At 44.8% G+C, this 21,356-nt stretch overlaps 1 protein-coding gene across 1 annotated transcript in view; it reads left to right on the top strand.

Moving 5' to 3' along the window:
• The window catches only part of SPON1 (spondin 1), a 331,696-nt gene continuing 311,231 nt past the window's right edge, over positions 892–21,356 (top strand). Inside the window, exon 1 of the mRNA XM_003122966.6 lies at positions 892–1,557. Coding sequence (XP_003123014.4) covers positions 1,320–1,557 — 238 coding nt within the window. The 5' untranslated portion in view covers positions 892–1,319. The remainder of the gene's footprint in view (positions 1,558–21,356) is intronic.

Genomic DNA, 21,356 nt, shown 5'->3' with positions numbered 1-21,356 from the left:
AGGCACTTTTGTCTTTGTGGGCAATAAAACAATAATAAACATTATAAAACAATAATAATAAACATTTTAAAATTTATAAAATAATAACACATAATAAACAATATAAAGCAATAATAAGCATTATAAAACAATAATAAACATTGTATTTTATGATTGTAGGAATTAACACACACACACATATATACATAGTTTGTTTGTTTGTTTGTTTGCCTTTTTGCCTTTCCTAGGGCCACTCCTGTGGCACACAGAGGTTCCCAGGCTAGGGGTCTAATCGGAGCTATAGCCACCGGCCTATGTCAGAGCCACAGTAATGCCAGATCCGAGCCGCGTCTTCTACCTACACCACAGCTTGCAGTAACGTGGGATCCTTAACCTACTGATCAAGGCCAGGGGTCGAACCCACAACCTCATGGTTCCTAGTCGGATTCGTTAACCACTGAGCCACGATGGAAACTCCTTAACATCAATATATTAATACTACATAGTAAAAATTTTTTTGGAACTAAATGTCTTTTTCTTATTTAAAAAAAAACATTTTCAATAATCACCAAAAGTATTACATGCTATAGCCTACTGAGCCCAGCGGATATGAGTCATTCTGTTTCTTTCTGTCCTCCAGCCTGACCTGTTCCAACAGCAATAAGAAGGGCAGTAGAGTCAGATAGCCATGGTATCTGACCCTGTCTTAACTGGCCACAAGCCTCAGTTTGCTCATCTATAAAATAAGTGAAAGTAATGTCACGTTTATTATGTGCAGTGAGAGTGGAGAAGGTGAGCAGTTACTGTATGTAAGAAAACCTCCCAGAATACTGCCAGGCACAGAGTAGGTGTGCAACAAAAGTTAGTTCTCAGTCTTTCCCTTCTTGGAGCACCCTCCTCCACGGGGACCAGGGCGTTGGGGCAGCAGCCTCCTCCGTGGTGAGACAGAGCCCGCAGTGTCCCCATACCCTATGGTTTTTCTCGCCAGACCCTGGGAATCTAGCGTCGCAAAATAAACACGGCCCCGCCGCCGCTAATCGCCAGCTCGGAAACAAAACAGCGCTGCGCTCGGGGATCTGGGCAAAATCAGCCCTCCCTCCTCCTCCTTCACCGCCGCCCTCCCTTCCTCGCGCTGCTCCGCTTGCTCAGCTCTGCTCAGCGCAGCGCAGCTCAGCAGCTGCCAAGCCGAGGCGGGCACCGTCTCCCAGTTGCCAGCGCCGGCTCTGAGCTCCGCTTCCCGCCCGGGCTCCGGCAAGGTCTCGCTTCTGCGGGGACCCCTTCGGGCGGGAGTCGCGTGGCGAAAGCCGGCGGCCGCGGCACAAAGTTGGGGGCCCGCGAGGATGAGGCTGTCCCCGGCGTCCGTGAAGCTGAGCGGGAGTCCAGCGCTGCTGGCCCTGGCGCTGCCCCTGGCCGCGGCGCTGGCCTTCTCCGACGAGACGCTGGACAAAGTGCCCAAGTCAGAGGGCTACTGCAGCCGCATCCTGCGCGTCCAGGGAACGCGGCGCGAGGGCTACACTGAGTTCAGCCTCCGCGTGGAGGGTGACCCCGACTTCTACAAGCCAGGAACCAGCTACCGTGGTAAGTGACGTTGGGGGCGCGGGACCCGGACCCCGGAGGGCGCCGACTGCTCAGTGCTGGAGGAGCGTGCATGGTTCCCGGTGCACGGTGTGGGCGCAGCCCGGCAAGGGCCCTTCTGTCCTGGATGCCTTCAGCCCATTTAGCTCCGATCCAGCATCCAGGGCCCTCGCGGGACCCCATAGCTAGAAGAGGTAGCCCCCACCTCCGACGCGTGGTTCCCGGGCGTGGGCTGTAGAAGAACCACGGTCTGGCTGGGAGGGAACCTGGCTTCTCCCCCATACCTTCCCGCCGGCTCCAGGAGAGCAGTGGAGGCTCGCCTTTCTCCAGATTTGTATCTGGAGTTGAGGGGACCCTAGCTTCGCTCAGCTGGGTTCCAGGCAAGGTGGTGACTCCGGCTTTTCCCACTCACATCCCTTAAGGAGAGGAAACCAGCCTCTGGCTGCCCGACCACCAGTGGGACGGGCAGTCCAGTTTTCCCGGACAAATCCCTGCAGGAGAAGGGACTTGGTTTTTTCCCTTAACTGGTCCCAGAGCACAGGGAGGAGAAAAGAGCCTGAAGCTTTTCGGAGGAGTCCCTGGAAAGAACTCCGAATTATTCTCTGACGATCCCAGGCGAGAGAGAAGCCCCTGCATTTCAAGGACAGGCTCTCGGTGGACAGGGAGCCCTGGGTAGTTTCAGAGAGGGAAGAGGAACCTGATGAAGAAGGAAAGGGAAGCCTGAATTCCCAAGGCCTGCTCCCCGGAGGCCCCGGGGTGGGGGTGGGGGCTTGGCTTGGCTTGGTTCCCCTCAACCTCAAGGCTCTTGTCCCAGGGATGTTGCTATGCTCCTCAGCTGAGAGCTGGTTTTGGGGAGCGCAGAGAGGGGATGGCCAAGCCAGTAAGTGCCTCTGGGCAGAAGGGGCAGCTCAACCACCGGCACAGACCTGAAGACTCCTGACCATCCCCACGGCCCACTGCCTCTCTCTTCAGCCAGGTCATCTCCCCAGACATCTCTTCCGCGTGCAGCAGCCACCGTTCTCCAGTCGAGAGCCAGGACAACACGGCAGGGAAGGAATCCTGCCTGGCCCCACTGGGGTCCCACAGGCGGGGAGTGACAGGGCGTGCGTCCCCTCACTCCAGCCCCTTCATAAATCAATTCTGGGGCCAAGCAGAGAAGAGAGAGGCTTTGGGGTACTTGGTGGGACAAATGGGCCGGTATCCGCCGCCCTTCCATCCCCGCTTTCCCTGTCCCTGGAGCATTGCGGGAGGAAGCGGTGGGAGCCACACTGGTGAAAGTTTGGGGCAGTGTCAGCGGGAGCCCTGGCCACATTGGCAGAATGCTTCTCGGTTTTTCCTGGGCTTCTTGTCCCCGACGTTCGCCCCCTGGAGCCACCCAGAGCCGGCTTCCCAGCGCTGTCCACATGCGGATGCGCTCAAACGGACGCGCAGTCCCTCTGACCCAGCGCGAGTACTCCCGGTGGGGCTGGTACTCAAAGGAACGGGACTCGGTCGGTGGGCGGGGGCGGAGAACACCGGCCCTGGGGAGAGGCCGCAGGTTGCCTGGTCTGTCTGGCCAGCTGAATCTACTTGTGGCCACAGCTGGGAAGCAGCTAGTCCTCTGGAAGTGGGCGTAACCCCAATGGCCTTTTCAGTCCTCCCCCAACCGAGGACCTGGGTTCTGGGAAAACTTCTCCAGTTCCACGTGGCAGGGAAAGAGGTGGCTCTGGAGTCAGGCAGACAGGGTTTAGTAGCTATGTGACCTTGTGCAAGTCCTTTCACTTCTCTGAACCTATTTCCCAGCTATCGAAAACAGTGGTTTTTCCAGCCACTTGGGCCGGTAGTAAGAAGTAAATGAGTGTATAAAGATGAGTGTATAAAAAGATGAGCGTGTCTGAGCTACCGCGGGTCCCCAATCAATATATGTTCCTTAGAGTTGGCTCTGAGGCCCTAATGGCTTTGTAATGGAGGGATGTGCCTGGTCCAATTTGTTTTGCTTCTGGTGTGTGTGTGTGTGTGTGTGTGTGTGTGTGTGTTTAAAAGTAGGTTTTCTTGGAGTTTCCTGGTGGCTCAGCCAATGAAATATTTGGCATTGTCACTGCTGTGGCGCAGGTTTGATCCCTGGCTCTGGAACTTCCCCATGCCACAGGCATGCCAAAAGAAATGGTTTTTTTTAAAAGTACTTTTTCTCAGTACCCCTTCAAGCCGGTGTATCAGAGAATACCACTTATCTGAGTCCTCATGAAAAAACTGAATGAATGAATGAATGAATGATTTCTCCATAGACTTGCCTAAGACTATTTCTTGTTTAAGACCAGGAGGATTTCTTTTTTGGGGTAATTCAGGCTAGTTTGGGGATCAGGCCAAGAGTCTTACTGGGTCTCTCTTTCCACATGAGTCCTCCCAGTTTAGCTGAGCATCAGCAGCAAGTGGTCCCAGCATGGAGAGATAGAGAGACGCATGTAGGATTCCCTTGGGCAGAGAGGTTCCCTAAGTGTCCATGGCCAGCAGGTAGAAACTGTAGGGAGGGGAGCACCAGACTTTAACCCTACAGGTTATTCTAGCCTAAAATATTAGCCTTGGGGACTGTGACAATCAACTCAGGCTGGTGATGGTCGATCATCTCCTTTTCTGGTGACTAAGAGATCTTGAAAGAAAGACTTGCAGGAACCATGCTGAGGCCCTCTGAGTAAATACTCTGTGATTAGCAAACCTGATTCCGCCACTCAAAGTTAGGAAGAAAAGGGCCCTGGCCTAGTTTGTGACATTTTTCTGTTTTCTAAGTATAACTTTCTTAGAATAGTTATGTTAGGAGTAAATCTAATGTATTCCGCTCCCGGGTATTGACTTGGGGCCATGGAAATTAACATTCCCCTAGTGTTCATTTGCTTTTTTATTTTTTCCTGAATTAGGGCCCCTCACAATCCTTGGAATCAGTGCCTTGTTTTCCTGCCTCAGACCTTTGTCCTCCGTATTCCAGTTCATCCCCAAATAGCTTCTGGTCTCCATGCCCCAGGCCTCCCCCCTCTACCTCTCCCCGACCCTGGCTTCTCCTTTAGGTATTCTAGACTGGAATAAAATGGTCACTATTTTAAAAATATTCGAAACATGGGATTTCTTCTCAACAGCCAGGATCCAATTGAGATGATGATTCAGCCTTTTTTCCAAGTTGTTAGTCCTATATTGACCGCCTTCTCTCTCCCACCGCATCTCTCTCCTCTCCCTCCCGCTTTCCCCCAACACCCCTCCCTCTGCAATAATTGTGCTTTAGAAAGCTCTGAAAGGCCTGCTCTGTTTCTGGCCGTGGCCTCCTTTGAAAAGGAGATTACGGTGATTAAAAATAACAAGTTGAGGATCCTCAAGGGGCTTCCCTTACAGGAGGACAATTTGCAAGACCGGCCATTCCCAGATCACGATTTCAAGCCAAATAGAAGAAAATCAGCTGAAATGTTCAGGAATTGATTGAAAATAAAAGAGGCTCTTTTGTCTGTCCAAAGTTCTGTTTATTAGGAAAATAAAGCCGGACCCTGGCTAATGAGAGTGGCTTTTCCTAGATGCTCTTTAAAGGGAAATTTCAAGGAACTTGATGGGGAAAGAATGTCCAGCCGAGATTTCAAAAGCCTGTCCAACTTCAAGCATAATTGAGGGATTTATTCTTAACTGGGAGGTTCGGAGACCTCCAAAGCTGCTTTGCCTTCTCTTTCTTTGTCTCACTCTGGGGCACACACTGCCATAGGAATGAATGTGTGTCCCAGAGTGTCCCACTTCCGCCTGGTAGAAAGAACACAGGCTTTGATGTTGGCTAGGTCTGTTTCCACTCCAGTTCGGTCACACATTCACTGTGTGACCTCAGGCAGACCACTTTACCTCTCTGAGCCATAGTTTCTCCAATGAGATGGCTTCTCCCACCACCCCCAGTGTAGCTGTGAGAATTAGAAATAATCCATGTCAAAAGAAACTCATACAGTAGGATGTGTGTCTGTGTGTGTTATGCGATCATTATTTTGGAAATAGAAAAATATTTGGCAGCTAGCACTGGAAGAGACATTGTGTTAAGTACTTCCTACTCATCTCACTTATTCCTTTCAGTACGTTGGGCAGTTTATTATTTTTATTTTACAGATCAGGACACTAAATCTCAGAGAGGTTTAGAAACTTACCTATGGTCACACAACTAATAATCAGTGGAGTCCAAATACAATGGGATGTCTAACTCTCAAATCTGTGCTCTTAACTGGTCTTCTATACTAACTCAGTAAAATGAATTAGTCAAATGCATTCACCCAGCCACCCTCAGCCTTCTGGATAGTGAGTCTTTGTTGAAGGAAACAGCAACAGCAAATAAAGATAATAACTGACAGTATCTTGGGTCACAAGTGTGTAGCGATGGGTCCTTATTTACATTTGCATTTTTTTTCTTTTTAGAGACTTCAGGAATGCATTTCCCCATAAACTAGAGGATTAATTTAGAAACAGAAAAAAACCTGGCCTATCCTTAGCCAATTCCTTTTGTTTGTAGGGAGACAGAAACAAATTGGAAAGAAAAAGAAAAAACTAATTTGACCGTTATTTTATTTTTGCATGCATATATTATATGACCATACCTGTAAAATTGTATGTTTGAAAATTATATATGTAGAATCTGAAAAACTTAAGCTGGATAAGGTCTTTTATTTTTAATTTTTTTTTTGTCTTTTTGCCTTTTCTTGGGCCGCTCCTGTGGCATATGGAGGTTCCCAGGCTAGGGGTCTAATTGGAGCTGTAGCCGCCGGCCTACGCCAGAGCCACAGCAACATAGGATCCGAGCCATGTCTGCAACCTACACTACAGCTCACGGCAATGCCAGATCCCCAAGCCACTGAGCAAGGCCAGGGATTGAACCCTTAACCTCATGGTTCCCAGTCGGATTCGTTAACCACTGAGCCATGATGGAGACTCCAGGATAAGGTCTTTTAAATGAACTATTTCTTATCTAGTAGGTTTTTTTTTTTTTTTAAAAAATTAAGTACTACTGATGATATTATAATTAGTTATAAGCAACTCCTCCCACCTGTCCTCTTTTCTTGCTCCATCCCCCTCTTTTTCATTATGTAACTTTAATTTTTAAGCTTTTGCTCACTCTTAATAAGTATTTAGGTTGACTTAATAATACAAATTAAAAGACACATATATATCTAAATGCTTAATGCTTGTGGGGATGGTTTGTTGCTTTGAGTTTCACAAAACACAAAAAATCAGAACATATAAAAATGAAAGCATACCAATTGGAATTTTTCAAGGTTTAAAATTTGAGTACTTCCACATACACAGTTAAGTTGTTCCCTTTCATCTGGTTGACTCAACTGGAACAACAGGCTGTAATTGCTGATATGTTTACAAACATGCCATTTGCTTGTTATACAAGAGTCAAATGTAGGTCAATATCAATTTCTGTGGAGTGAAAAAATGCTTACCATTTTATATTAGTCTGGATACAAACTAAGCTCATGTTGCAAAGAGACCCCAGATACAGGGTTTTAAACAAGAGGTAAAGGGGAGGAATGACCTCCTCAAGGTCAATCAGGAACCCAGTTTCCTTCTGTCTTGCTGCTCCGCCATCCTCTAGCACTCTGCCGTCCAAAGGTAACCACAAGTCACAGTACCTGCAATGTGCCTGATCCAAATTGAGATGTGCTATAAATATAAGATGCACACTGGTTGTTGAATAGTCAATATGAGAACAGAATAAACTTGGAGTTCCCATTGTGGTACAGGGTAAATTAATCTTACTAGCAACCATGAGGTTGCAGGCTCAATCCCTGGCCTCGCTCAGTGGGTTAAGGATCTAGTGTTGTCATTAGCTGTGGTGTAAATCGCAGATGCGACTTGGATCCCATGTTGCTGTGGCTGTGGTATAGGCTGGCAGCTGTAGCTCTGATTCAGCCCCTAGCCTGGGGACCTTGTATGCTATGGGTGCGACCCTAAAAATAAAATAAATAAATAAATAAAATTTCAAAAAAGGAGGAAGCAGCACAGAAAGGGATGAAGGAAGAAATGAATAAAGCAAGAAAGTGCAAGAGAGGGAGAAAGAGGAGGAGGAGGAGGGGAAGGAGAAGAAAGAATTTAAGAGAAAAGAAAAAAACTCACAGGGGTATACATTTAGAATGAAACAGAAAGAATTTGGGTACAGAGGAGTCCTATCTCTCTCTCTTTCTCTCTTTTTGTTTAGCTTTTTAAAGTTTTAATGAAGAGAAGCATTCTCATTCTTTTAGTGGATAGAGAAGTTCCCCTAAGTCAGCTCCCATTGATCATGCATTGTTTTATGAAGATTAATTTAAAAGTAAGTGCACTTGGAGTTTCTGTCTTGGTGCAGCGGAAACAAATCTGACTAGGAACCATGAGGTTGCCAGTTCGATCCCTGGCCTCGCTCAGTGGGTTAAGGATCCAGCATTGCTGTGAGCTGTGGTGTAGGTTGCAGACGTGGCTCAGATCCCACATTGCTGTGGCTGTGGTGTAGGCCAGCAGCTGTAGCTCCAATTCGACCCCTAGCCTGGGAACCGCCATATGCTGCAGATGTGGCCCTGAAAAGCAAAAATAAAATAAAATAAAAGTAAGTGCTCTTAATTTGCTATGGAACTTACTAAATTTGTCAAGATTAAATTTTTAATTTGAAGTATAGTTGATTGACAGCTATGGTTGTGTTAGTTTCAGTTGTACAGCAAAGTGATTCAGTTGTGTGTGTGTGTGTGTGTGTTCTTTTTCAAGAGAGGAGTCCTATCTTACTTGAAGGTTAGATTCAAGAGGCACTATGGAAAGTAAAAATCATATAAGTCACAATTATTCCTTAAAAATCCTTTGCGATTGTACTTAAACTATCACATGGATACTAGATGCCTTCTAGCCTTATTTATGTGCCCCTGCAGATACTTTTGCTAAGGGGGAATTGAAACACACTGACATTTCTCAGCCAGTCCAGCACTTCTACTTTCCCCTCCAGCATTGGAAGAGGCCAAGGACTCTTCCATTGAATACTGGATAAAACCATGGGTTTGCTTGTCTGTAAATGCTGATGTGACAGGTACAAAAATACTCTATGATGGACTGTGGGAGCTGAGAGTCCCTCTGCATGCTCACTCATGCACATGTGTGTAGTAAATACAGTGGCAAGTTCCCCAAACCATCTCAGCTATTATTTCCTCTCTCTCTCTCTCTTTTTTTTTTTCTCAGACAGTGTGCAGTTGTGTCTGATTCTCATCAGAGGCACCTCTCTGGAGCACCTACAGTGTCAGGGAGCTCATTACATCACATAATGCTTTCCACGTGGCTGGCCAGCTCTTGGTGATACAAAATTTCCCATTTTTACCAGGTGTTTTAGCTGGGCTGGAGTTGAGGCTAGGCTAAGAAGAGTAAGAAGTTAGGTAATACCACAAGAAGTCCTTTGTAAGCTCTACGTAGACAAGGCTTCCAACTGTCACAGAATATTCAAAACAGCCGTAAAGAGTTCAGGGAAACTTTAAGTAGGTGCCTATGCACATCCACGGATTTGCGGAGGTTCGGGAGACCCATGAGAAATAACTTGAATCCTGTCTACAGTTGCAGTTCAGTTATTTGCAAATATGTCTCATGGACTGGGAGAGGGGCGCAGGGTGGGGTTCGGGGTGCAGACCAGTGTTGGGGAAGACGGGAGTGTGGGGAGGTGGGCAGACTCAGAATCAGGTGGGAAGAACTGAACGGGGATTCTAGATGCTACAGGAAGCTCTTCTGATGCTCCTTTGCTTCCTCTTTCCTCCTTTTCCCCTCCTCCTGCTTCTTCATTTTCTTTCCTCCTTTTCTTTCTCCTCTGTCCCCTCATAGCAGCAACCCTGCCCTTTGAATTTTCCAAACACAGCAAGCTCATTCCCACCCCAGGGCCTTTGCATGTGCCCTTCTCCATGCCTGGAATACTTGTCCCCCCAGATCTTTGCATGGCTCATTCTTTGTCTTTTGAGTCTCAGCTCAGATGTTATCTCTTGAAAGAGGCTTTTCTGACCTCTGAGTTATGTTTCCTATTACTTTGGCCTGGTTTTGTTTTCTTCGTGGCCCTGCACTACTCTCTGAAATGATCTTGTTTATCATCTGCCCGCTCTAGCTAGAGTACAAGCTTTATGAGAGCAAGGACTTTGGCTTTCTTGTTTGCTGTTAGATCTCCAGCACCCAGAAGAGCATGAAGCCATAAGAGACACATTATTTGTTGAAAAATGAATGTATTATTTAAATCCCAAGAACCCCTCTAAGAGAGGTATGAGATCTCTCTCTAAGAGAGCTGGATTGGATGAAAGGAAAGGAAAGCATTTTCCCCTCTGCCAGAGAGAGGTGAGGCCAAGGGATGGGGACAGATGGCAAGGATCTCCAGGTGGTGGCAGCAGAGAGAAAGGATGCTCAGTGCCCTGGGGGCACTGGCTGGAGGCTGAGGGCTGGCAGATGGTCTGGGTGCAGGGTGAAGGCTGTTGAGGAGGAAAAGATGGGCAGTCGTATGCATGGTGGGAAACTAGGATCGTTGATGGTTCAGAGGTGAGAAGCAAAAGGACAGCAGTCAAGAGAGCAAAGGGAAGGAGCCGCCAGCTTCAGACACTGACTCTGATTACATGGAGAACAAGGCAGAGGGGATTGTTGATCCATCAAACCTAGACACCTATTATTGTTAAAGTGACTTTCCCTGGAATCAGCACTTTGTGGAGTCATTTATATGGTTTCTGAACCTAGCTATGCTTCAGAATCACTTGGAAAGTTTAAAAAAAATGTGTGTGTGTATATAGACAGATAGATATGTGTGTATATAAATATTGACATGTATATATAGATATCTGTGTGTGTATAGATAGATATTGTATATACATAGATATATTTGTATATGTGTGTATATATATAGATATGTACATAGATATAGACATATATGTGTATATATGTTATGTGTATGTATCTTAAGTGGTCCCACCCCCAACAAAGGGGTGGATTTAGATATTTGGATTCCAGGAATCTTATTCTTTCTTTCTGTCTGTCTTTTCTTTTCTTTCTTTCTTCCTTTCCTTTCTTTCCTTCCTTCCCTTCCTTTCTTTTTCTTTCTTTCTTTCTTTCTTTCTTTCTTTCTTTCTTTCTTTCTTTCTTTCTTTCTTTCTTTCTTTCTTTCTTTCTTTTCTTCCTTCCTTCCTTTTTCTTTTTCTCTCCCTCCCTTCCTTTCTTTTTTATTTTAAAGCAAGATGGTGAGACACAAACAGATGGTGACCAAAAGATGGTCACTTTCCCGACTGTGCTTCCCTGTCCCCATTTCTCCCAGCCCCACTCCCAGCCTCCTAGTCTCACGTACTTTAGCACCTGGCCACAGCACTGCCCTATCCCGTTGCTGTCAACACAGTGGCCAGTGGAACATCCTCAAAGCTGGCACAATGGTGACATTCCCCTGTCTTGACTGTGGAGTGGTGGGGGGAGAGAAGACCTGTGAGCTTCTAGGTGACAGCATGTAGATCAGTAGAGCCTGAGCTAGGGCAGATCTCGTTGTGTGTCTCTGCTGCCAATGACTGCCTCCTCTGTAACTTCTACTCTCTGTCATGGTTCTGTCCTTTGGAGTCAAGCAAAATAAGGTCTTCCCTTGGCCATATTCAGCCCTTGAGGTGTTTGTGGAGAAATAGTTATTGTAACTTCTCTTCTGGTTAAAATGCTCCATGTCTTCTACCATTCTTTTTTTTTTTTTTTTTTTTGCTTTGCTTTGCTTGTTAGGGCCACACCTGTGGCATATGGAAGTTCCCAGTCTAGGGGTCGAATCAGAGTTACAGCCCCTGGCCTAAGCCACAGGCACAGCAAGAGGAGTGTAGGATCTGGGCTGCGGCTGTGATCTATACCACAGCTCATGGCAATGCTGGATCCTTAACCCACTGAGCGAGGCCAGGGATCAAACCCACATCCTCATGGCTCCTTGTTGGGTTTTAACCGCTGAGTCATGAAGGGAACTCCGTACCATTCTTTATGGGCACTATTCCTTTCTCCCTTGCACAGCGGACTCCAGATGTGCTCTGATCAGGGTGGAACATGGTGGAATGATTACCTCCCTTGTTCTGGACACTGTGTTTGTGTTAACCTTGCCAGGTCTTGTGTTCACTATTTTGGCAGCTGCGTTGTACTCTGGAATCACACTGAGCTTGCAGCCAGCAAAAAAATTCCTGTGATTTGTTGGAATAGCTTGCTGCCCTCCTTTCCCTGTGCTAGTAAAACTGGTCCTGGAACATAAGACTTGACATGATTCCCCATTAGACTTAATCCAACATGTTTAGGTCCATCCTGGTAGCTGTCAACCATTTATGAATCTGGATTCTGTCACTGAGGGACTTACCCACATAAGCTAAGTTTGGATGAACCACAGTTTTGACAAGCAAGTCTTGAAAGTCTTTATCTAAGAATTTGATAAGAATGTTAAGCAGGTCAGGGCTTAGGAGCGAGCCTTCTGACATCCCTTAGAATCTTTCTCTAAAGCTGACATCTAATTAAAATAGTTTTGAGGTCAACTGATTTTCTGCTACCTCAATGACAGTTAAATACTAACTGCTACCCTCCTGGTCAGCCACCTCACTTTAGTCATGAATACTGTTTCTTTTGCCTGTTAATGAATCTTATATTCTAGGCAGAATTATTTTCTTCCTTCGTTCCAAATTTAGTCAGGAGTCTTTCCACTACAAGTGACAGGAACAAAGTTTAACTAAAGCAAAAAATAAAATTATTGAGACCCATATTTGGAAAGTCCAGGGGTGGTTCTGGCTTCAGGTATAAATGGATCTAGGGACTTGAACAAATTCTCTCTCTCTCTCTCTCTCTCTCTCTCTCTCTCTCTTTCTCTTTCTCCCTCTCTCTCTGCCTCTCCCCCGCCTCTCTCTCTCCCTCCCTCCTCCCCTCCCTCCCTCTCTCTCTCTTGCTTTCTCTCTCTCCTTTTTTCATTTCCTCTCTCCCTCTCTCTTCTCTTTTCCTCTCCATCCTTTTCCATCTCCCTCTTCCACCTTCTCTCTCTTCTTCCATCCTTAATCTCTTGGCTGTTTCTGTGTGTTGGCATATTTTTTCAAACTGCAGATAGACTTTCTCCCAACATCAGAGAAGATAGCTGTCAACAATCTTCAGTGAAAAGAGTTTCAGTTCTGAAACTAAAAAGACTTTTTTTTCCCCTTTAGTTCCCAACCAGAAAATCCAGGGAAGGAATCTGATAGGCCCAGCTTAGGTCACATACCCAGGGAAATGGGGTGTGATATGGAGGTAGAATGCATCTGGGTCATAGTCATGGCTATGACTTGATATTTCAGGAGGGAGAGGGGGGACTGTGATTGGCAGCACCAAAAATCACATGGTCAGAGTAAGGGGGGCGGTCCTGGACAGCATATGTCCCTTAGAACTCCCTGCCCTCATCCATATCCCCAGCCACATTCTCTTGGCTGGTATATGTATCTCCAATTTCTCAGAAGCATCCACTCTTCTTCCCATCCACATATTGACCAGTGCAGGACCCATCCACCTGACTCCCAGCTATTCCACAATGAGAGAGCATATGAGGGAAAGAATGAACTTCTATTGAGGGGCTGCTATGTACTCCATCTACCTTATCTCCTTTAGTCCACATAAACTGATAATGATGATCCTTATTTTAGAGAAGGGATGCATTTATTTTTAAATATATTTTATTAAATTTAGCAAAAATATATATATATACTTACTGTGGCAAATGTTAATTCATTATTTGTCATAATAACAACATAAGTACTATTCCTGCCATCTTATAGGAGATTGTCCACTGAGGTGATGAAAAGTTAAATAATTAATCCAAGGTAACACATAGTAAACAGAGGAAAATGTCTGTTACCCCTGGACTTTTAGCCCTACCTTCCTACCTGCCAACCTATCACCAGCATCTTCTCCTGCCTACTCCTTGCTGGGTGGGCTGAATTGCCAATTTCTATGTGAAGTATGTGAGTTGCAGCTGCCCAGAGCTCAAAAGTTGTGCAGAGTTGGAGGTTACTTATGCAATGCTCTAGCAGTCCTTATAACCAATCCCATGTTACAAGTTAAAGCAGAAACTCAAGTTCATCGTGGTCAATGTGTGGGGTGTCAAGACTGGGACATCTCAGTAACACATAGCATGAGGATGGCAGGGGCTGGCCTTGTAATAGAACTGGAATCCTGTTTAGGACCTTCTCATTAAGGTTGGGGCTGGAGGGATCTGAAACCCAGAGACAGAATGAGGAGGGTGATGGCACCAGACAAGATACAGTGAATGCAATAGACATGCCAGATATATTGGAGTTTAGGCTAGATGATTGATAAACCAACATTTGAATGGCCCAGAAAGTTTTTTGGGAATGACAGGACCAGAGTTTTCTACAATAAGGAAGGGAGAACCTCACCTTACATAGAAGCTGGAAGTCAGGACCCAGTGCAAAACACCAGTCCTCAAACAAGCCAGGCCAGAGAGGTCCTTGCCACTGAGCTTGTTCTTAGGGAAAAGCTATAATTCAGCAATCACACAGCTTCCAGCCTGATCTTCCTAAAACGTAAACACGAAGATGACATTCCCTAACTCAAGCCCTTCAGTGCCTCCTCATCACCTCCAGGGTGGTATCCACACTTCCTACCAAGGCTCTGAAGATTTTCAGCTACCTCCCCTCTTCTCATCTTCCTCCCCTAGCCTCCTATAACATCCTCCCTCCCAGCTTGCGACTTAGGAAATACAGAATCACCTCTGGTTTCCAAGACTGGCCCACCATGTCTTTCCCTCTACTTGAGATGCTGTTGTTCCTCTTATCCACTGGACAAAATCCTATACCTCATTCAACTTCCAGCTCAAATGCCACCTCACCCTCAAAGTCTCCTCTAACGTGTCTGGTAGACTCTGATGTTCCCTCCTCTGAGATCCCAGAGCACTTCATTCATAACACCCATCAAATATTATAAAAAGTATCTGCTGAGTGTGTCCTCTTCTGGCTATTAGGCTGTGTGCTCCTAGAAAGGAGAGGTTGGGTTTTTTTCTCTGCATTTTCAGAGGTGTAATGCAAGACAGACTTTGGTCCCTGCCCTCACAGAGCTTATAAGTTATTAGGGGAAACTGGCATTTAGCAAATAATTCACAGATAAATATTTCATTAAGATTGGGTGAGAGGTATTCAAGAAAAAGAAAGGTGTGTTGAAAGGTTTTATGGTGAGGAGCTGGGAGGGGCTGAGAAGACTCTTGAGACTCACTGTCTTGGGTGTGATGAGCTGCAGGAAGACTCAGTGCCTTATAAGGACTCACTCAAATGTCCCTATAGCCTGGCCCTGGGATGATCATTCCCTAAGACAATCATCTCTACTGAAGTCCTGTCAGTGTTCCTACATTGGCCCCTACCAGGGTTTTTCTCTGGAGCTTCAATCATTGTCCCCAAGGACCAGCTTTTTTTTTTCTTTGCATCTATTAACTTCAGACTCCCAGTCCATCTCACTCCCTCCCCCCTCCCCTTGGCAACTGCAAGTCTCTTCTCCAAGTTCATGGGTTTCTTTTCATGAAGCCTCTCATGGAAAGGTTCATTTGCGCCTTTCATTCCATCATCACCATCGTCCTTCTGATCCTTTTGATCTTCATCTCCTTCATCTCCAACATCATCAGCACCAGCACCACCATCATCACCCTTGACAATTTTGAATCCTTTACCTAGAACAGGCCCTATGATAAATGTTTAGTTAGTCATCCCTACATTCCTACAAGAAAGCTAATATCATTAACCTCATTTTCAAAATGAGGATACAGGTGAAAAAACTTGCCAGAGGTCAAGTATTTGATAAGTGCTAGCTCTGGGAGTCTAATCTGAAATCTTTGCTTTTAACCAGTTCCCTGTATATGCTCACAGGATGGCTCCAAATGGACCTTTTTTAAACTTTGTTTTAATCCTTCATAGCTTTTTTCTTGAACTTCTTGGGTCTCTTAATGGCCTCTCTTGGGAGGTACTGGGGAGGAGTCATTAGAGAGAAGATTCTATTATTTATTGCCAAGCAGTCATCTTCAGTCATTACTGGGACTCAGAACAAGCTGCACATTTGTTCCTTTCAAAAGAGAGTCATATAATAGGATTCTCTGAAGAGAAAGGGTCTCCTCTCTTGCTTCAATTTACACTGTGTAACATAATTTTTCTTTCTTTTTTTTTTTTTTTTTTGCTTCTTAGGGCTGCACCCGCAGCATGTGGAGGTTCCCAGGCTAGGAACTGAATCAGAAACTACAGCTGCTGGCCACAGCCACAGCCACAGCAACGCAGGATCTGAACTACGTCTGCAACCTACACCACAGCTCACGACAGGACCAGATCCTTAACCCACTGAGTGAGGCCAGGGATCAAACCTGCAACCTCATGGTTCCTAATCGGATTCGTTTCCGCTGTGCCATGACGGAAACTCCTATACTATGTAACATAATCATCATCACTGGTTATTATGGAGTGAAACACCACTCAAGTTCAGCCTCTTGGGGCTCCATATTCTGTGTTGTATCCAGTAAGGTAGAGGAAAACCTATAGTTTTCTGGAAGCTCCAGGAATGCATCATTCTGGAAAGCTGAGTTTATGGTTAGCCCTTTAAGTTCACTGCACAGATATACAGAAAAGATGGGTATCTATCATTGAGAAACATTGTTTAATAATATTTTTAACAAAAGAAAACCAACAGGAGTTCCCATAATGGCTCAGAGGAAACAAATCTGACTAGCATCCATGAGGACTCAGGTTTGCTCCCTGGCCTCACTCAGTGGGTTAAGGATCCAGCATTGCTGTGAGCTGTGGTGTAGGTCGCAGACACAGCTTGGATCTGGTGTTGGTGTGGCTGTGGTGTAATCTGGCAGCTACAGCTCTAATTTGACCCCTAGCCTGGGAACTTCCATATGCTGTGGGTGTGGCCCTAAAAAGAGAAAAAAAAAAAAAACTGACATACAACAAAGTCATGAATCATGTGTCTTGGCCAATGTTGCTTGTTGAATATGTTCACACAGCTGGCACCCAGATCAGAAAATAGAAGAACACGACCGGCACTCCAGAAGCCCCTCCTGTCCCTGCTCCAAATCAATGCTGCCTCCCTTTCCCACACTTGTAGGTGCTGACCCGACCTCCAGAATCATAGATTACTTTGCCTGGTTTGGAGCTTCGTATAAATGTCATCATCCTTTTTGTATTCTTTTGGGTCTGTCTATTTTACTCAAGATTATGTTTATGAGATGTATCCGTGTTGTTGAAATAAACTGCAATTTGTTCATTTTCATTACTCTAAAGCATTCAATTCAATGACTACAATTTATGTAACCATTCCTGCTGATGGTCATTGGAGTGCTTCCAACTGGGTGCTATTAGAAATAGTGTTACTATGAGCATCTTATAGGTGTGGTTTGGTTCACATATGTCTGCATTTCTGTTGATTTAGGGCTGACAGTACTGGATCATAGAAGATATGTATATATACTCAGCTTCAACAAATGCTACTGAAGAGTTTCCCAGGAAAATTGCTCATTTTCACTGCATCAATAGTGTGTGAGCATTCATTCCAGTTAACAACATTTGATAATGTTAATCCTTTTAACATTAGACAATACAGTAGTATTTTACTTTGGGTTTCATTTTTATTTCCCCAATGGCTAGTGTGGCTAAGTGCCTTTTTGTGTGTTCATTGGTCATTTGGTCACCTTCCTTTGTGAAGTATTCGTTCATGGGATTTTCCTTTTTTTTTTTTTGTTTCCTTTGAGTTGTCTTTTTCTGATTGATGTTAGAGTTCTTTCTATATTTGGATAAAAGTCAATTTCTGGTTAAATGGATTATATATACCTCCTTCCACACCGTGGCTTGCTTTTTTAAAATAGTGTCTTTTGATAAGCAAAATTTTGATATAATTGCATTTATACATCTTTATTGTCAGGGTTTTTTTTTGTTTTTTTTTTTTTTGCTAACATCCTGTTTAAAAACTCTTTCCTACTCCAAGATCATTCTAGTTATCACTGAAAATGCCTTCTTTCCCTCACTGTTATGCAGTGCATCCTTAATCATAAATCAAGTTTACATATATATGTGGAGTTTTATCTGGACCTCAAACTGTTGAGTTGGCATATTTTTCTTTCCTTGCTATTGTACACTGGCTTAACTTCTGTAGGTGCACTAAGCCTCGATATCTAGTAGAATAAGCCATCCAACTGTGCCCTTCTGTTTCAAGATTGCCTTAGATATTCTTGGCCCTTTGTATTTTCACGTAAATTTTAGAATCGGCCTGTCAACATCACAGAAATCATGCTGCAATTTTAATTTAGGTTGCACTAAATCTGTAAATCCATTTGAGAAGAATTGACATATTTATAACACTGAGTCTACCAGCCCATAAACTTGATTTAATAAATATAATTACACATCAGCTCTGTGCTAATCACTGTGCTGAGCTAAGATGTGGTTCTTGCCTTTGAAGGACTTATAAATATGCAAACAAATACACGCAAAATGTAACTTGATGTGATCATCTCATCATTGATAATAATAAGAACTAAGGTTTATTAAGTGCTTGTTAATCTGCCACAATTTTAAGAACTTCAGTGTGTTATTTATGCTTTACAGTGATACTTTGAGGTACATGCTGGTATTAGGCCCATTGCCTAGTTTTGTTTTTTATTTTTGTTTTTGTCTTTTTAGGGCCACCCCTGTGGCATATGGAGGTTCCCAGGCTAGGGGCTGAATGAGAGCTGTAGCCACCAGCCTAGGCCACAGCCACAGCCATGTGGGATCTAAGCCATGTCTGCAACCTTTTCATCACAGCCCATGGCAACACCCAGTCCTTAACCCATTGAGCGAGGCCAGGGATCAAATCCGCGTCCTCATGGATGCTAGTCAGGCTTGTTAACCTCTGAGCCATGATGGGAGCTCCTGCCTAGGTATTTTTAATCTTAACAAGGTCCAAGGGAAAAAAAGAGCCTGGGTCTTGATGGGAAAGTCAGAGGAAACATCACAGAAAAGGTGAAAATTTAGCTGATTTCTAAAGAAGTTTGCCTGGAATGAAGGCACTGGAACATTCCAGGCATATGAATAACAATTGGGAAAAAAAAAATACTGTAGGGTGAAATGATATGGCTTTTCAGGAAACTGCTAGGGAGCGAGTCTCTGGACTGAAACATAGCATAGCAGAGAATGGAAATGTGTTTGGTGAGCCTCTCCAGAGAGGCACAGTGTGTGGAGTTTGAGTTGTGGCCTGAAGCCAGGGACTAGCCTGCAGAGATTGACTGTCTGTCTTAGGTTGGCTTCCCCAGAAGCAGATATTATTCATTTTCTAGGCCTCCTGTGTATAGTACCACAAACTATCGGCTTAAAACAACAGAAATGTATTTGCTCACAGTTCTAGAGGCTAAAAGCCGGAAATCAAGGTGTCACTGGCATTGGTTCCTTTTGGAGGTTCTGAGGCCGCTTCTTCCATGCCTCTCCTAGCCTCTGGTGACAATCCTCACCATTTGTTCGCTTGTAGATGCCTCACTCCAATCTCTGCCTCTGTCATCGCCTGGCCTTCTTTCATGTGTGTCTCTTCTTCTAAGGACGTGGGCCATGTTAGATGTAGGGTCACCCTAATCTGGTAGGATCTCATCATAACTAATTACATCTGCAAAGACCCCATTTCCAAATAAGCTCACATTTCCCAGGAACCTAGGGTTGGTACTTTAACATATGTTTGGGAAGGACACAATTTAACCCATAACAAACCCCCAGGTGAAGATTTACGTGTGAGTGACTTGTTGAGGAAGTCCTCCCAGGGAAGCCAATAAGGGAGTAGGGAAGGGAGACGGGAGGAAGAAGCCTTGAAGCCTTGCCAGGCCATGACCCCAGGTTGGCTCTGACCCTGCAGGGCCATTTAAAGATGTCAGTTACCTCTCAGAATTGTCCTCATCAGATGCAAGGGAGCTGGGCCTTTCATATTAGACAGGGCAGACTCTAGTGACCTGAGGCCAGTCCTCCAGGAACGAGCGACAAGTGTCGGCTGATAAAAGCAAAGGCACATCAGAACCAGGGTGTTACAATGGTGAAAAGGAATTTGCCATGATCTGGGCAGCGAACCTTTGCAGTCTGCTCTGTTTCCTCTGCTCCCCTTCCTCCAGTTTCGTGTAGAATGGGCTTGAAGTCCACCCTATCCAACCCCACCCTAGATAACCTCAGACTGAGGCAGGGCTCTCTCTCTGACCCTCAGAGACCCCAGTTCTTCCCCCTGACATCATAACCATCATTTTCTTTGTTTCATTGCCAAGCACCCCACATCTCCTGCTCTTCTTTACTTCACTGTGCTTTTCTCTCATTCTTTCTTCCTTACTTTCGATCTGACCTTTTATAGATGTCGGTAGCCAATCAGAATGTACCTTTACTTTTGTTGGGATGAACTGACCAATCACAGCATGAGATATGCAATCTTTGTGTCTCCAAGTCTTTCTCTGAGATATCATAGTGTTGATGGCTCAGGGACCATGGCTGCATTGCCCTAGTGTTTATAGTTTTTGGATTTTTGAGATGTTTCATTTTCTGGACTGAAACTAGAAGACTAAATGCCTCTCCCCAACAGGGGGTTTCTTATCAGAATCCCATAAATATTATAGGTTCGATGAACTGATTTTTAAATTTTGAAAACATAGTCAATCCTTATGGAATACGCACATTATGGGTGTTGCTTTATATACTCAATATGTGTAACAATGGGTGGGGACTTAAACTGGGGAGGGAGCCAGACCCTCAGGCTGCCTCTGGGTGGTCTTACTACTGCGAGGGTGTCTGTTGACATTTCTGGGTCTTTGCTTCCTATCTGTGCAATTGGAAGTTTGGAGTGGAAGATTCTCAAGATAGCTCTAATAGTCTCTAATTTTATGTTTAAAGAATCTTAGCACTTTCATGTAGGCAGTAAGGTAATTTAAACCTCAATTTACATCAATTTCAAGAAACTTGAATTGAGTGTCTGTCTCTTTAGATGCCAGGCTCTGTGCTAGGTGATAGGGATACAGAGAGGATTAAAACCCAGTTCTCTCTAGCATTAACTCAGAGTTCCTGGGAGAAGGCTGCTAAAAAGAGAATTGCAATCCAGTGCAAAAATTGCAATAAAGGGTTTCCATCTCAGGAGACTGGAGCTACAGTGGGAAGGGTGAACATCACTGCTAAGATCCTTGAGCTTAATTTCAATGAATATCTTCTTCTCTAGGTAGATGTAGGAAGGAAGAGTTTAATGTAGGTTCATAACTCCAACTGCTGTAATAAACTATCTCCTACCATATAAGTTTATTTCCACTTTATGCAAAGTATAATATGAATGTTTCTGGTCCATCAGTGATTAATTGTGTGGTTATTCAGAAACCCAGTTTCCTTCCATCTTGTGGCTCCACCATCCTTCTCCTGGGGCATCAGAGTCCTTTGCTGGTTGTCCTGCATTCAGCAAACAGAGATGGGAGAGGAAGAATGAATGGAGAATCATGTAGAAAGTTAGGATGGGCCAGGCAGGAAGTGGCATGCATCATGTCTGTCTATCCTTTCTACCATCAGGACTGGGGCACAGACAGACCTAACTACAAGGGAGGATGGGAATGTGATCTAGCTGTGTATCCACAAGAAATAGGAAATGTGTTTTGCAAAACACACAGCAGTCTCTGCCACAAAGGGCATCCTACTGGAGTTTGTGCTGAGAGCAGCTGGATTTCTCTTGGGCCAATCCATGAAAGGGTAACATTAGGTAACTCTCAAGACTGGAGTTGCTAACCAGGGACTATTTTTATCAGATTGTGGTTACCAGGAGAGAGCTCATCTCAGCCTTGTTTGATTCAAGAAATATAT

This window comes from Sus scrofa, chromosome 2 (assembly GCF_000003025.6).
Source record: "Sus scrofa isolate TJ Tabasco breed Duroc chromosome 2, Sscrofa11.1, whole genome shotgun sequence".
Taxonomy (NCBI): domain Eukaryota; kingdom Metazoa; phylum Chordata; class Mammalia; order Artiodactyla; family Suidae; genus Sus; species Sus scrofa.
The sequence above is the reverse complement of the archived record's forward strand: the minus strand, read 5'-3'. Positions and strand labels throughout refer to the sequence as shown.